Consider the following 16859-nt stretch of genomic DNA (forward strand, 5'->3'; position numbering starts at 1 on the left):
GAAATTGTTATCAAATGAAATTAACACTATATTTTAGACCAATAAGACTAGGAGACAAATGATTTAGCAAGTTTAACACCACAGTGATCAAAACAAACGTAACTTAATTACCAAAGTTGTAGTGATTCTATAAGGAAAATCGAGTAATGCGAAGTCAACAAAGAATTCCTATAATTATCATTTATATGTATAAACTAGATAGAGTAATGTGACAAGTAAAAAAAAAAAAGAAAAATTAGTGCATACCAAGTAACCCCTAAATATTATCTAAAAGACATATCACATAAAACCAAGAAAAATAATGATAACGTAAAAAATGAATGAGGAGATGAAATGCTACCGACTTAAACCTTTTAATATACAACTTGAGAATTCTATTTTTTTTTTTAAAAAAAAAAAAAAGCAAGAACGGCTAAACCATAACTAACAAATGGCCCTCTGATTTTGAACAAAACACCTAGCCCATTTTTGAGTAAAAAAGAGAAATAAAATGAATAAAAAAAGACAAAAACAAAATAAACAAATACCACACACGAACATATGCATTTTTTCATTTAATTGGGAATGGTACTAGTGTAAATCAAACATTTGACAATGCAAATCAAATCTATCAGACAAAAGGAAAACAAACATAAACAAAGAAGACAAATTCCAATCTAAACACATTTCTTTCATACTCAAATTAGGAAATGACACAATCATAATATCCAGTCACATAGATATCCAACAATATAAAATCACGGAGGATATGATGCTTAAAGTTAGAAACAAATATAAACAAAAGCCGCTAGATGCAACAACACTCAAACAATTCGGGATGAAGAATAAAAAAAACTCACACTTAATGGTTTTGCTAGAAGCAAAATTATGGGAATATAAATAGCTAGTAGGCTGATTCAGACATTTAGGCTTCATACAAATATTCAAAAGACTTTGCAAAAATAAAACAAATAAAATAAAATTAAAAAAAATAAAATAATAATAATAAACAAATAAATAAATATAAAGGGGTCATATTTGCTATACCTAAGCAGGACAAACTATAATTGAAACACTTAGGACAAAACAAGGCAAATCAACTTCATATAACATTTTTTAAAGATAAAATAAAGGCACAGTAGCTTAAGAATCTGGAACGAGGCTAGAGTTCACATGGTTTGGCCTTGGAACACTGATTAATATTTAATACAAAGATCAAAACCTTGCGATATGAGGCAAGAAATATGACACGGTTCGATAAATAACAAGGAGACAAACTAAGTAAGCAAAGCAGATTCAACACTTAAGGTAACGAAGACAACAAAGATGCTAATAGTCGACCAAAACAAACAAAGCACTAGGAGTTTCAGCTATATTTTAATAAAACAGTAGCCGAGATTTCAGCAAGAACAAAGAATTTAACTAAACTATCAACCACTTTACATGTAAAGCTAGAATATAACTTAGGAACATATAAACCGAGAGTTTAAAATAGCAAGAGCGAACAGAACAAAACTAAGGAAAGAAATTACCTCCTTCCGGGCAGCGAACCGAGATGAGAACGAGTAGAGATGAACTTCCACGACCACAAAAACTCCAACGAGCTTCTACCAACCCCGGCAACCCACGAACTAAAGAGAAAATATATCTAATAAGCCTATTTCCTTAACAACTCCCTGTAACTTATAGTTTCTTTCTTATACAAATTGTGTTTCTCTTCTATCCTCTCTTTCGTTCTCCCCCAAAAAATTTCAACTCCCAAAAAAATCCCCCCCCAATAACAAATGAACGGAAGAGATGTTATATAGGGGAAATTAGGGTAGATTTTAGGGGGGAAACGGATAGAAAATCCGGATGAAAATCGGCTCCATTCCAAATTCAAATTTTAAAATCTTTCACCATTAAAGGAAGACAACCTTTTTTCTAAGATTTCTGCCCATTCTCAAAGAGGAAAGGGAAGAAAAGGTGTCCCTGCTTAGCTGCTGCTGCGACTGGTACAAATTGAAAGAGACATGGGAGAAGAAAACAAAAATCGCAGAGTACCGCCTGCTGTGTTGACCCCGTTACTGCTTTCCGTCTATTGCCGTGAGATTGTCGTTTGTGAGGATGTGGACGTAGGGGAGAAGGAGTTGAACACCGTGAGATTGGGTGAACGTTTAGAACGCCTGGAGTTGTTTTTTGTCGTTTCTGGAGAAGAAGAAATGTACAGCAGTAGTTTGGTGTACTACTGTATGTATTGTCGGTTGTCAACATTGGGTATGGGTTTGGTATTATTGTGGGATTGGGTCGGTTGTTGCTGGGAATTGGAGAAGCCAAATTAACATGCTGAAAATGCCCTTTGGGCTGAATAAAATGGCATGGGTTACTGGAATGTTGGACATGAAATTGGATATGGCCCGAAATTGAGGTCTTATAGGGGATTAAATAGAGATAAAAGAATGACTAAAATTGTAATAGCGAAATAACCAAATGAATTGCAATTCTAGCCAATTAAGTTAATAACTTAGTCAAATTGAGTTAATTAGGTAATTCGGCTAAAAACTAAATAAGGTGAATTAATATAAATTAATTAATGAGCTTCTTAATTTCAACTAAATGAAATAACAAACTCAATTAAATTTAAATGACTTAAAATTAAAACCATAATTTAAACTAAACTAATTTAATAAAATACTTACTAAAATTAGAATCTTTTTGAGATGATTTTCGCAAAATTTATAAAATATATACTAATTATATACAAAATTATACAAAACATATATATTACTTAAAAATTATAAAAGCGACTAAAATAACTTTGAAAAATATTTTGAATGTTATAAAACTAATTATCCCAAGTCGTTTGAAATTTAAGAAACTAGATAATTAATGATTGTTGGGGAGGGTCAAAATTAGGTGTCAACAGGTACTACATGTCACGGGTCTCCTGTTCGAACATGAGTGACAATATTATTTTTATCACTGTCCATTTTGGACCTCAGGTTCGAACCAGAGACCTTTGACATGTAGTGTCACCCTCCAATCCAACAACCTAAGTGGCTCAATATGTGGTGAAACACGCAATTAAAGCATACATGTTGACATATGTGGTGAAACATACATGTTGACGCCCAGTGTGCTTATTGTCACTTATATATTAGTAGTAGAAATTCAACCATACATATTGCAAAAAATATTTAGAATTTGAATGCACTTTCTAAAAGTAAAAAGCGAAAGCACAATAATTAACAACCTAAAATATTTGAAAAACATATTAAAATGTGATTAACTCTCGAAATTTCACATGTGCCACATAAATTGAGACAACATGAGTAACATTTATTATTTGAAAATTACGTTAAGAGTACTACAAAACACAACTTAAAGTATATAAAAATTGATTAATTCTCGAAATTTCACATTTGCCACGTATAAATTGGGACATGAGAAAACAACATATATTATTTTAAAATTACGTACTTAAAGTATATTAAAAAATTGATTAAATCTCAAAATATCATATGTGTCACATATATTATTTAAAAAGTACGTTTAAAATATTGTAAAAATAAGTAATAACAAAATCATAAAATTAAAAATAAATAAAACAATATATATTGAGACCGAATTTGTCTAGACTTTTGTATCTAGTTATACTATAAGGTTTTAAAAAACACTTAGTTGGTTTCACATGCGTACACCATTTTATCACTTTCTTATTGTTTTTTTTTAACTCATAATAAAACCCAACTCTTAAATACATATGTATTTTATTTTTTAAAATTATAGAAAATTAAATTTTGATTACTCTTTGTAATTTCTGTCTTTCCCACCAGATTACGTAGTTTCAACCTACCTCTATAATGATGATTAAATGAATGTCTTTTTCCTAATCTAAAATTTTACCAAATCTAGGGTACGTTCACTATGTTGAAAAATATTCTTTGAAAAGTATTTTTCAAATTTTCTAAAAGTATTTTCTTTAGTTAAAATAAGTTTTAATATGATATATTATATTAATTGTGTTCTGTCCATCCTTCAATACACTTTATCTTTACGACTTCACCCCTAACCCCATAACTTTTGGCCCGCACCATGTTTCTACCTTTACCCATCTTTCATCGTATTTGTTTATATTATATAAAAATAAGAATAATATTTTTTACTTATATAAAATTAATTTATTTTTTACGAAAATATTCTCATTCGTACCGAAGATATCCTAAATATACCTCCCCTTTTCTGGGTTGGGTAAATTTTCGAAACTTAGACATATCCTAAATGTACATTCGGGTTGGGTAAATCTTTGAAATTCAGACTAAATTGCAGAAATAGGAGGCAACTAACTCTTTTACCATTTTAATATTGTACTTTTTAATTTTCAATTTATGTAAAGATCAAAGTATTAGGATTAATATATTGTTGAGAATATGTCTCAAAATATTGCAGAAATAAAACAGTTAACTATTTTTAGATTTTTAAAATTATTTTATTAGAGCCCTATGTGACTTGAATTTAGGAGTTAGTTCTTTTATTTGTTATTTAAATTTTACTGACAAGTTAGTAGCATATTTTTCTATTTTTAGTTAGGAATTATATCTATAAATGTATATCTCTGAATTATTAATAAATCAATTCCCTTTAATAATACTGCAGTATTTTTTCTCTCAAAGTCTTTCTATGTTATTTTCTTAATTTTCTTCATTAAATAAAGTGAGTACTAAAAAAACTCTATTTAAATGAGCATAAAGAGGTTTCTTTGTTGGTTCCTGACAAATGATTATACTATTTGATCACTTTCTATTTATTTAATATTTATCACTATTATATAAGTCAAACCTAATTACACTAAATTATGACAAATCAAAACAGTGTACTTCTAGTACTCACTTTACTTTATAGAGCATTTTTTATTTATTAATATTTCAAGTGAAATTGAATGGTAGAGAATTAACCATGACAGATTGCTCGGATGATAAATATTTATATCTCTAATTCATAGATTATGAGTTCAAATCAACAAGTGAATAAAACACGTGAAAATTCTAGCAAGCAGATTGAATAAGTAAATAAAAAAAACAATCAAACTGCACACTAATGTATACATATTTGGAAGATTTTAAGGTGAGTAAGACATAAATTTATTTGATTTTTGAAAAGCTTAATTTTTTTTAGAAATATTATTAAATATTATACTCTAAACTCGTAATTTTAAAGTAAAATAATTTTTTTAACGAGAAGATCAAGAGCCTGGCGTAATTAGTATATTAATTGCTATCACGTGACTAGGAGTTTGAGGAGTGAAAACAACCTCTTGCAGAAATACAAAATAATGTCAGCTACATACAATAAACTCTTACAATCTGAGTCTTTCTCCGAACCCTACACATAGAAGAACCTTTTGTTTTTCTTTTTCCCAATTGAGTGATTGTACACAGAAAAGTATGTTTAGCTACATAGAAAATGGGAATCCTAAACTGTGGATTTGAAAATAGAATATATAATATTGTGGCATGCACTATGATATATATGAAGTTCAAAGTAAATTATAAGTTTGCCAGCATGCACAAGTGGAATACTACTTTAGTGTTATTATTATTGTTATTGCATATGCCATATTCACATTCTTTTTATACAGACAACATATATATACTCCAAATATGGAGTTAAACTAGTGGGACTATACAGTAATTGACACACTTTATTTTTCTATTAGACTAGTACTTGTCAACTATCCCGTCATATTAAATTTTTGATTAAATTTAAATTCTTAACATGTCTATCAAATCAAATTATTGATTGATGAAATTAGATTAATGTTTAAGTTAAAATTATATGACTTAAATGAAGTTTGGATCAGTTTGTTAAATTGATAAAGATGAGCCTAATTCATACTCGTGAAGCTTGAGATATTTAGAATTACTTGGAGACCAAATATCCTTAAACCCTAGCTCGTGCCTATATAAAAGGGTATTCATAAGACCACGAAAAAAAGAAGAAGAGAAATACATAAAAAATCTTTGTTCTTTGATGATTATTTGCAAGTATTCCGCATACAAAGAAGTCTTCGTATCCAAATTTGCGACGCAAGTTTGCATACCTCAATAATTGTGATCAATGCTTGGTTCCACATTTGTGGTGAAATTCCAAAAATTATTCCATCGATATATCATTCAAGAATAAAGCAAAGTTCTTGAGTTGACGATCGTGAGGAGAAGAATTATGTAATTACGTTTTTAAATAATTGAATTTTTTGTTAAGATTGTAATCCTTACATAAATTATTGAAATCAAATATTTTTACTTATCACTATTTTTTTCATCTTGATTATTATTTTTCAGGAATGAAAATTTAGTTGTTTACAAAAGGTAAATTAGGTCTTAAGTGACAAATTATGTCTGATTTTTTAAAGCTAAACAAGTAAGAAAATGAACATCTATTTTTAATATAAGGACAAACAACACAAATCTCACTTGTTTAGAGCCTAATTGTTTGCCTTCCCCTAAGTTTTAGAATTACCATCCGTGTTAGATTTTGATCTCCAGATATATGTATCTCGGATACATGGAGTTAAAATTTATTAGGTGTAATATATTCCAGATACAATGTATTCAAATTGATTCGCTTGTATTTGGATACAATGATGACTCTCTCGCTCGCCTCTCTCGTGGTTTTCTCCTTGTCTCTCTCCCTATGTATATGTATATCAGAATGTATTTCAGTGTATATGATATCACATATACATGTATCTAGTGTGATTCACATGTATTAGGATACATTGACTCTCTCGATTGACTCCCTCTTATCTTGCTCGCCTCTCTCCTCTCTCCCTATATATGTATCGATATTTCATAGTATATTTGGTAGTAAAAATATATGTATCTAGGTATAATTGATATGATATTTGATACTCCCTCCGTCCCATTTTATATGTCATCCCTTTTTTAAAATAGCTGGACCACAATATGTCATTTTATAAAATTTATGCATAAATTACCATATTTTGCCCATTATACCCTTGATAGATTAATTAATTAATCTGGAAAATGTATTTACTTTGACTAACATAGGAAATCTACAAGTAGTTAATTTCATTGGGAGAGTACTTCATTCATTAATTAACTACTTTCTTTATTCACTACTTATTCTATAAAATTTGATTTTGAAAAAAAATATCAACAAACAAATTAAAAATAAAAGATGAAAAAAAATTCAAAAATAATCTTAAAAGTTGAAGCTTCAACAAATTTTATCAAGGAAGATGATATTTCAAAAAGTTGAAAGGAATTTTGTGATGTTGTCATGTTTGCTTTAAGAATTTATATATAAAAATATATAAAAAAAATATTTTACACAAAATATATAGGAAAACTGAGGTGGGAAACACTTGATTTTTTAAATTTTTTTGGATCAATTGGTGAAAAAATTCGGCTCCAAAAATAAACTCTAAAATTTAAATAGTCATCCAAATGCATTTATATTCTTGAAATCTAACATATTCATCATTTATTATAAAGTTGTCTTAAGAAAACATTAAATAAGGGCATAAGGGTAAAATTACCTCATTTCTTAATGCAAGTGCAAATGAAAAAGGTGACATATAAAATGAAACTGAGGAAGTATGAAGTTATTAATTAGTGAGACAATATATAATTATCTTAACCTATAGAGAGAATTAATAAATACAAGTGGAAAAGAAATGTGCAATTAAGTATAATAAACTATATATGAATCATGTTATAAACTTCTTCTTGTTTTCCTTGAGAGCTTCCACTTAATTTCTGATAGTCAACTTGTTCAATTGATGGTCATAGTTTTCTTCCATATTACATCCGCTGTCAATGTTTATCTATTTATTATATCAATACTATTTTTAAAAAAAAAATATGATAGAAGAAAATGATAAATTATCTTAATTTATAAAATTGGACAAGTAAAAGTATATATATATATATATATATATAAAAAAAATAATTTATGAATAAATTAGATAAAAACGAATAGAGAGAGAGAGAGAGAGTAGATAATAAGCTCTCTTCGAAAGCAAGATGAAGCATAATTTTATATGTTATTGTTCTTAACTTCTTATTGTTGAGTGTGTCATGTGTAAAATTGTAAATAAAACTCCAATAAATAATAATAAAAATAAAAAGATTATAACTAGGTGAGCTAAATACTTTTAATAGAGCGAAATTTGTTCGAAAATCACGCAAGTAAATAAAACCCAAATAATATCACATTATATTATAGGCTAAAACGTGCAATAATCAAATACATCAATCGTGATAGAGTTAAATTCTTTAATAAGGGGTTCAAAATTTGAAGAAGGAAACACACGGACTAATCGAAGGAGCTAATCATATATAAACAATAATATTTCCACTAAAAAAAGTTTGAATGAATCCCTAACAATATGCTGATTCCGCCCTATCAACGAATGGTTCATTAAAATTCATTGATTACCCTTCTTCTCTTCAATTATAATTAATAATAATATTCTTGATTGTGTGTACGTAAATTATGCTTGTCCTAATGATAATTAATAATAATATTCTTGATTGTGTGTACGTAAATTTTGCTTGTCCTAATGGTGTCTTTTCCAATTTTTTGTTCCAACCATAAGAAATTCATATATTTGTAAGATGCATTTTTAGTGTCCGGGGGATTTGTTGAGAGTTTGTCAAAGAGTATATGTATAATACATAAACGTATTTTTTAGGTTTTAACTGACATTTAAATCTTTCAATTTTGGATATGTTTAAACTTTAAGTAGACGCTTAAATTTATATAAAATTGAACAAGTAGACACACGCATTACGTGGCATTCTATAAATCAGTTTGGGTGTATCTCATGTGAACTGTCATGTAGTACGTGTGTGTCTACTTGTTCAATCTTTTACAAATTTAAATATTTACTTGAGTACACCCAAAATTGAAAAAATTTAAATATCAATTGAAATTAAGTTAAAAAGTCTTACGCCAAAAAATATATCATGATCTTGATATTTATTAATGGAATATAGCTAGTAAATTATTTGTATATTAAATAAATTTAACTCCAAATCAAATGACGACACGCTATATGTATAAGTGTTTCAACTTAAGCATATGTTCCTTATTTTATTATTATCATAAAGTTTTAAATTTCAAGATATTATATTATGATGACTATTAAAAAATGAAGATGAAGAAAAGTCACTTTTTAAACATTTGGAATATACTAGTACTAGTAATAGTGGTTGCATTTAATTGGAATCAAAACCAGAATTAATACCATTTTCCGCACTTGGATTCTCTCAAAAATTACTTTTGATGGAATTAATGACGTCTTAATTATGTTTAGCCATCCTCTAATTGTTACCTACTATTTTTGACCACTTAATGCTCTATGATGTGTTAATCTTTGTTTTAAAATTCATTATTAGCAACAACATTAGTGGAGAACACAACATTTACATTTCATCCATCAATTTGAAGAAATACAATTTTATATTATTTCAATAAAAGAACGGCTAGTATAAATTCGAATTAAAATGTCTTTTAAACAAAATTATGAATTGGGTGGTCGATTTGAATTGATTGTTAAATTAATTGTATCTTATGATGCCACAGCTGGTGAATATTTTTGTGAATAAAATATGATTTGAATAAATTCCTTGTTCTCTCATTTCTTGTGGGGAATATTTTAAGTTTTTTTTTGTTTTTGTTTTCATTTAGTGTTTGAGATCTAATTTGATTTGAATTTGTGCCACGTAAGACTAATTAAAGAAGAAAACACTTTTAAATATAGTACAATTTTTTTTTTATAGACTCGAACTCGGGATTTATAAGTAAGAGTGGGTGCTATCCATCCTAGCTACCACAACTTTTATAGGACAAGTGCAACGTGAGGTCTTCTCAAAGGGTCGCTCATTTTAGGACTTTCACCTTTTTCAGTTAAGTTTTGTGATTCACTTCACTGCTCCACGTCATAAAATATCAACTTTTGTGTTATGATTTATTGACCAAGGAGGACGATAACGACAATAATAACAATAACATATTCAGCGTGATATCACAAGTGGAGTATTAATAGAGTGGAATGTAAATAGTTTTATTCTTATCTTGTAAAAATAAAGAAATTATTTTCGATAAACCCTTAACAAATTTAGTATAATCTCACAAGTGGAATCAAGATCACGTATTTATAAAAAGACATACTCTCATTTTAATGGAGTATTTGAAGAAGAAAAAAACTATATTCACAATCAATGTCTTTCATATTATTAATTAGGAAGTATTAGTTTTACTTGAAGAAATTGTTTTGCTCTGCAAATGTGTAGAAATTACAAGGTTTTGAGAAATATCGACAATAAGCTACCATTTAAAGTAATATCTAGGTTTTCGCAACCAATGACACTGAAACTAAACTGATCGATTAAAAGTAGTTGATAAGTATTAAATATTTTAAAAATGTTTTTAGGAGTTAAAAAGTTTTTGAATAGAAGTGATGAAACTCGTATTAATTAATTAGTACATTGAATGAAAAAAGAGATTATAATTTTTTTTATACAATATATAGACACCAACTCTTTCTCGAATTCCACTTTATTAATTTAAAAGTATTTCATATTAAAAAAGACAAATGATATAAAGTTATAAACAGAATATTGAGATTATCTAAACTTATATCTTAAGAATAGTATTTGTGATTATAAAACATACTAGGGCTAATTAGAATTTGATCAAATAAAAAATGTATATAAACTATAAAATTATAAGTCAGGTGAAAAATTTAAGACTTTTGATTGATTTTCTCAGACTTATAAATACTTGATTTGTACATATTGATAAAAAAATAATAACTATAAATTGATTTGATCGACTTATAAATCTGTATCAAACATTGTCTTAATTAAATTAAAAACATATGAAAACACCAAGTCAAACAAATTAAACAACCAGAAGAGTGCTTGGTTCGAATTTAGGCCCTAATTTAATTGTTTAAAATCATGGAAGTAATTAAAAGTTTAAGCTAATGTAAATTGTTAGTTACTATACTCTTACATCTAGTATTACTGTTTAATATGCATAGCACTAACGAAATTGTTATGTATTTTTATACGTAATGTCCAAGCTAAATTAATAACGATGCAATCGGGTGGCTGTTAATTATCGCCCAAATTCATTGATCCCCTCCATAATCATAATTGAATAAAGTCTTGTCAATCAGGAGAGGTAAAACGAACTTGAAATTTGGTCGGGAAAGAAAAAGAAAAAACATAACTATAAATATCTATTTCATAAATGAAAATCTTTCAAATCAAAAGAATTTTTTTTTTGCAATAATTCTCTTTATCATATTTTAATTTTTGGTGACTAGAGGTGAATATATTACTATGAGATTTGGGAAGAAAATCTCAATCTAAATTACTTTTTTATAAAGGTCAAATGACAGTTTTGCCATTTTTAATATCCCGTTTGAATTAATATTCCTTTAGTTGGACCAAAAGTGTTTATTTTTTCAAACTTAAAGGGCCATAATTGCTTTGAGTAATACAATAGGGACCAAAACAAACCTACCTTCAAACTTAAGGGACCATTTGTGTAAAAAACTCCAAACTTTTCTCTATATATATTTACTTCCATGAAATCACAATCTCCATACAAAAAAACCAAATTCACAAAAAACCTTCAAAATTCACAAATTAAAATCAATCATGATAGGTTGGGATGATATATACAAGGTGGTGGTTGGCATGATGCCACTTTATGTAGCACTTATTTTAGGCTATGGTTCAGTAAAATGGTGGCACATGTTTAAGCCAGAACAATGTGACACCATTAATAGATTCAATTGTTTTTTCATCCTCCCATTTTTCAATTTCCAATTCATAGCTAATATCAACCCTTACAACCTCAATTACCTTTTTCTAACCGGAGACGTAATTGCTAAAGCCATAGTGATTCTGATCCTCGTCGTATGGGCTAACTTTTATAGGAAAGGGAGTTTTTCTTGGGGTATAACAACTTTTTCTTTGTCCACTTTGAATAACACACTTGTTGTTGGTGTCCCATTAATGAAGGCTATGTATGGGGATTTAGGTGTTGATCTTGTTGTTCAAGCAGCTGTGATTCAAGCTTTGTTGTGGTTAACTTCATTGTTATTTGCACTTGAGTTTTGGAAAACAAAAATGAATAATAATAATAATAATAATAATTCTGTTGAATTGGGAAATATTAATACTACTACACAAATGAGGAATATTAATAATGCTGAGCTGGCATTTTGGCCTTTGATGAAAGCTGTTTCTACTAAACTTGCTAAGAATCCAAATTCTTATGCTTGTTTTCTTGGTCTCTTTTGGGCTCTTCTAGCTAGCAGGTACGTAAAAGCATACTTTTATTCATTTAATTCAGTTCTTTACGTGTTAACTTGATATTTTGATGAGCTAAATACGTGAAGTTTCTCTTTGATATTGAGATGATTTATTGTGAGGATTGCCTAGCCACGTGTAGTGAAGGACATGCAAATAAGGAAAAATAATGATTTTTTGGACATATATAAGAAATTTATTAGCCTTGACATTAGAGAAATAACAGGTGTGACATTAATGTATTTTGTTGAACTCCCTTGTTTTCAGAACTTTTGTAACTAACTATAGTAGTTTTTAGTAAATTTTATTTACAAATACTTTTTTCTAAAAAGATATATTTTTCATTTTCATGTTTGGTTGTATTAAAGTGTTCTCTTTTTCCCGCTCCAAGTTACTGTATTAAATAAGTATCGTTTTAGCTTATTTTAGTTGTTGTTTTTTCAGGTGGCATTTTAGAATGCCAAGCATAATAGAGGGATCCATTTTGATAATGTCAAAGGCTGGTAGTGGAGTTGCCATGTTTAGTATGGGTAAGTGTCTTTTAATTAATGTAAAAATAGCAATTACTTTTGATCCTTTATTTAATGAAATAAAGACTAGCATTAAATAACTTCTGATTTTTTTGTTTAACTAACAACCATTTTTGTTCTTTTTATGAACTGATTTTGACCAAAAATGACTTCTCATTAAAATTATCGAAATTTGTAATTTATTTGGTCAAAGTTTTAAAATACAAAATTCCAAAAAGTGTTTATTTAGGAAAAGAAACTAGAGTACTTTTTCTGCTTCAAAAAATAGTTTTAATCGTTCAATTACTACTTAATTAAAAACACTTATTTTTCTATTTGGCTACCAGAGAAAATTATCTCGAGATCATAATTTTTGGATTAATTTATTCCACCTCCAAGGTGGGACAAATCAGTAACATCAAGTTAATTTGAGGTATAAATTTATCGAGAGATTATTTATACCTTCAATGTAACCAAACAAAGTTAAAATTTAATTTCAAACTTAATCGTGGGATATTCAATCTTATTTCATAAATCAAACGTCTCCTGAAAGATTACTCAAGCATCTCAACTCACAAAAAACACACGCTTCTGACTTCCCAAAAGCTCGGCTAATTTAAGTACTCCTTTTGTTTCTAATTACTTGTCCAATTTTTCTTTTTTACTTGTCCCATTTTACTTGTTCATTTTGACAAATCAAGAAAGGACCATTTTTTTTTACCTATTATACCCTCAATTAATTAATTTTGGAAAAGGTAGAACTTCTTGAAAATCTTTAATTTTTAATTTATCTACTTCATAATTAATAAGAATAAAATGGTAAACTCATTATGTCAATTATTATTTTCTTAATAGGTGTGATAATTCAAAAGTGGACAAATAATTAGGGACAGAAGAAGTAATTAATGTCATTCTTTTTCACTAAATAAGAGTGTTTTCTCTTTTTTATTTTATTTTTAGGATTATTCATGGCTTTGCAAGGGAAAATAATTGCATGTGGAGCTGCATTGACAATTTATGCAATGATTTTGAGGTTTGTTGTTGGACCAGCAACAATGGCACTTGGTTGTGTTGTACTGGGCTTGAGAGGAAATGTTTTACGTATCGCGATTATTCAGGTAATTAATTATTAAATTAATATTTTAACTTTTAAATATTATTATTTGTAATTATCTTATAAATGATACGATAGTATGAGTAATTTGTTATCCTTAAAGTTGATGCGTGTTACAAAGGGATCGGAGCATACACTATAGTTATAATTAATTATATAATATATATTTCTTTTGTTCCCTTTTATCTGTTCAAATTGTATTTTGCATTCTCCTTAAAGGAAATGATTATTTTACCATGTTACCCTTATATACTGTATTCTGGAAATCCAAATTAATTACTAGTATTTCAATAGTCTTGAAAAATGGTTACTTAATAATAAAGGTAAAATTAAAAATAAATAATTAACTAGTATCTATTGATTTGCTAAACTGAATATGTAATCATAAAATAATTATATTCATTATTCATATGAACTTATATTTTATTATTTCATTTATAAATATTTACTTAAATTTTTAGTTTAATAATATTGATATTATCTTAAAAATATTGCACTACATGATTTGACATTCAGGTGCATCAAAATTAGTATATATATATATTGATTTCACAATTTTTAATCATAAAATTGTTATGGTTCTTAAAATTAATATAATGAAATTATTAAAAGTTTTGTATTTTTTATTTTTTTTGCAGGCTGCATTACCCCAAGCAGTGACATCTTTCGTATATGCTAAAGAATATGGACTTCATGCTGATGTACTTAGTACTGCGTAAGTTCTATTTAACTTTTTAATACATTTGAAAAAATAAAAATTTAATTAGATTATGTAAGGTTTATAGTTGTTTTACTACTTATTAAATCAAAGTTATTAATGACATTTAATTTTTCTTAATTTCAGGGTGATTGTTGGCACCATAATTTCGTTACCTCTATTGATAGCATATTATGCAATTTTGGATATTATGCCTTAAGATACTAACTAGCTAGAAGCTAGTAAGTGTTCGTGGGACATCCGATAAAATTAGAACGATATAACCAAAAGCTAGTAAGAATGTTACTAATTAATGGGTACAACTTTGCTTGTAATTGTAAATTTGTAACAATTTTTGTTATCTATTTATGATTTCATTCTAGAATTTTAAGCAAAAAATAGTGTGAAAAGGCTATGCGTTGGTAGTTGGGGCTGTGCCATGGAGTTGGTGGTTGATAATTAGAGGGGAATGCAATATATTTTGTTATCGAGGTCATCTAAATTTAATACTTTCGATATAAAATATAAGTTTATATATAAAATTCACTAAAAGTAAATAATATGTCAAAATTTAAAATTTTAAAAATATAATCAATTTGTTGCTAAGAGTTTTAATAATTGAACCCCTAAAATTTAATTTGAAATCTGACTCTAGATGTTAGTCATGCGGAACTAACAAGATTACCTTTAAATTATATGGATTGTAATTCTTATGGTATTAGGCAGAAATGATGCCATTATATTTGTATTGATGCATAATATTTAAGGACAATTTTAAATATATACAATAAGATAATTAATTTATAATAAATATAGTCATGTTTTTCTTTATATAAAAAATAGTCAAAAAGTCATAGAAAGTATACATTGACTATACATTATGATACACTCAAAAAATTAAATATAACTTACATATACATTTGGTATACACTGACCATACATTATGATACACTCAAAAAGTTTTTTTTTATACATGAAGTAAATATTGTCTATTCAATATCGACCAACTCAAAATCACTTCTAATTAAACACTCTCAAATTTTAGATATGCAATCCTCTCGATGTTTCGAATATTTGATAAATTCGCACGAAAAAATTCATGTAATTTCTTTTAGTTTTTAAAAAGGAGAAACAACGAAGAAGAAGAGAGTTTGCGTCGGCCATTAATTTCTTTAGTAAATAATATGACCGAATGACCAATTTTTCTAAAGAAAAGTTGGGCTAAATAAATTTATGAACTGACATTGTGCATAATCATTTCTGATATATATATATATATATGTATATATATATATATATATAAATAAAGTAAAATTCTTTCTTTTAACAAAAATATATATATGTAAAACAAATATGTCCGATAGAGGACATTCAACACGGGATGAATAATTATCAAGTACATACACATGTTCCAAAAGGGCAATCAACTATTTCCTCTGTCTCTAATTACTAGTCCATTTTGAATTGACACATTAAGAAAATAATGATTGATATAATAATTGACCAATTTTGTTTTAAAAAATATTGAACGAATGATACAAGCAACCAATTTTGAAGAACTATCAAGTGAAGCAAGAAAAATACTCAATACTAGGATTCAAATACCTAATAAAAACAAGAAAATTTATGTAAAAATGAAGACAACATAAAAGAAACATATGATAGTGATGCTAATACACATAGCATTAGGATATAACATTTGATAGAGCTCTAGATAGAGTTAACATTAACTTTTTGAGCGTCAAATCTTTACTGATCCTTGAAATTCGACTAACAATTTTATTTTTCGGCATAGATTTATTCATATATCACCTTCAACCATATATACATGAAGTTTAATCATGTAAGTGACCTCCCAACTTTAAACAAGATTTTTTATAACTTCGGGCTCGAATGTTTGAAATATTTGAAAAGTAGTTAAAATAAATTTTAATACACTATGAATATAACTTATACGATGTCCTAAATCGACTATTTGTGAACTTAACTCGTTATAAATTCTCCTATGATATGTGTGAGTTTAATTCTCACTATCTTTTTTTAATTATTTTTTTTCTTTTTCCTGATCCCTTATTTATAATAAAATAATAACTATTAATTTTTTTAAATGTGAGAAGGGGTTAGACAACATCTGCAATACCAGTGTCGTTTTTTTAATTTTTTTTTTATTATATGATTTATTAGAATGTTTTGACTTTATTTTATGCCAATTTATTTTAAAATTA

At 27.5% G+C, this 16859-nt stretch overlaps 1 protein-coding gene across 1 annotated transcript; it reads left to right on the forward strand.

Moving 5' to 3' along the window:
• The first annotated feature begins 11605 nt into the window (after positions 1-11605).
• Positions 11606-15058, forward strand: LOC125844066 (auxin efflux carrier component 5). Its single transcript, XM_049523306.1, has 5 exons — positions 11606-12322; positions 12759-12844; positions 13784-13941; positions 14576-14652; positions 14782-15058. Exons 1-5 carry the CDS (start codon positions 11658-11660, stop codon positions 14852-14854), a joined length of 1059 nt encoding a protein of 352 aa, XP_049379263.1. The 5' UTR covers positions 11606-11657; the 3' UTR covers positions 14855-15058.
• The last annotated feature ends 1801 nt before the right edge of the window (positions 15059-16859 follow it).

The sequence above is a fragment of the Solanum stenotomum genome, chromosome 1 (assembly GCF_019186545.1).
Source record: "Solanum stenotomum isolate F172 chromosome 1, ASM1918654v1, whole genome shotgun sequence".
In the NCBI taxonomy this organism is placed as follows: domain Eukaryota; kingdom Viridiplantae; phylum Streptophyta; class Magnoliopsida; order Solanales; family Solanaceae; genus Solanum; species Solanum stenotomum.

Excerpts from the sequence above, each read along its gene's own strand:
- LOC125844066 (XM_049523306.1), top strand. The coding sequence starts at position 11,658 with ATGATAGGTTGGGATGATATATACAAGGTGGTGGTTGGCATGATGCCA. Across the intron at positions 12,845-13,783 it reads AGTTGCCATGTTTAGTATGG|GATTATTCATGGCTTTGCAA; the intron begins GTAAGTGTCTTT and ends TTTTATTTTTAG. Across the intron at positions 13,942-14,575 it reads TACGTATCGCGATTATTCAG|GCTGCATTACCCCAAGCAGT; the intron begins GTAATTAATTAT and ends TTTTTTTTGCAG.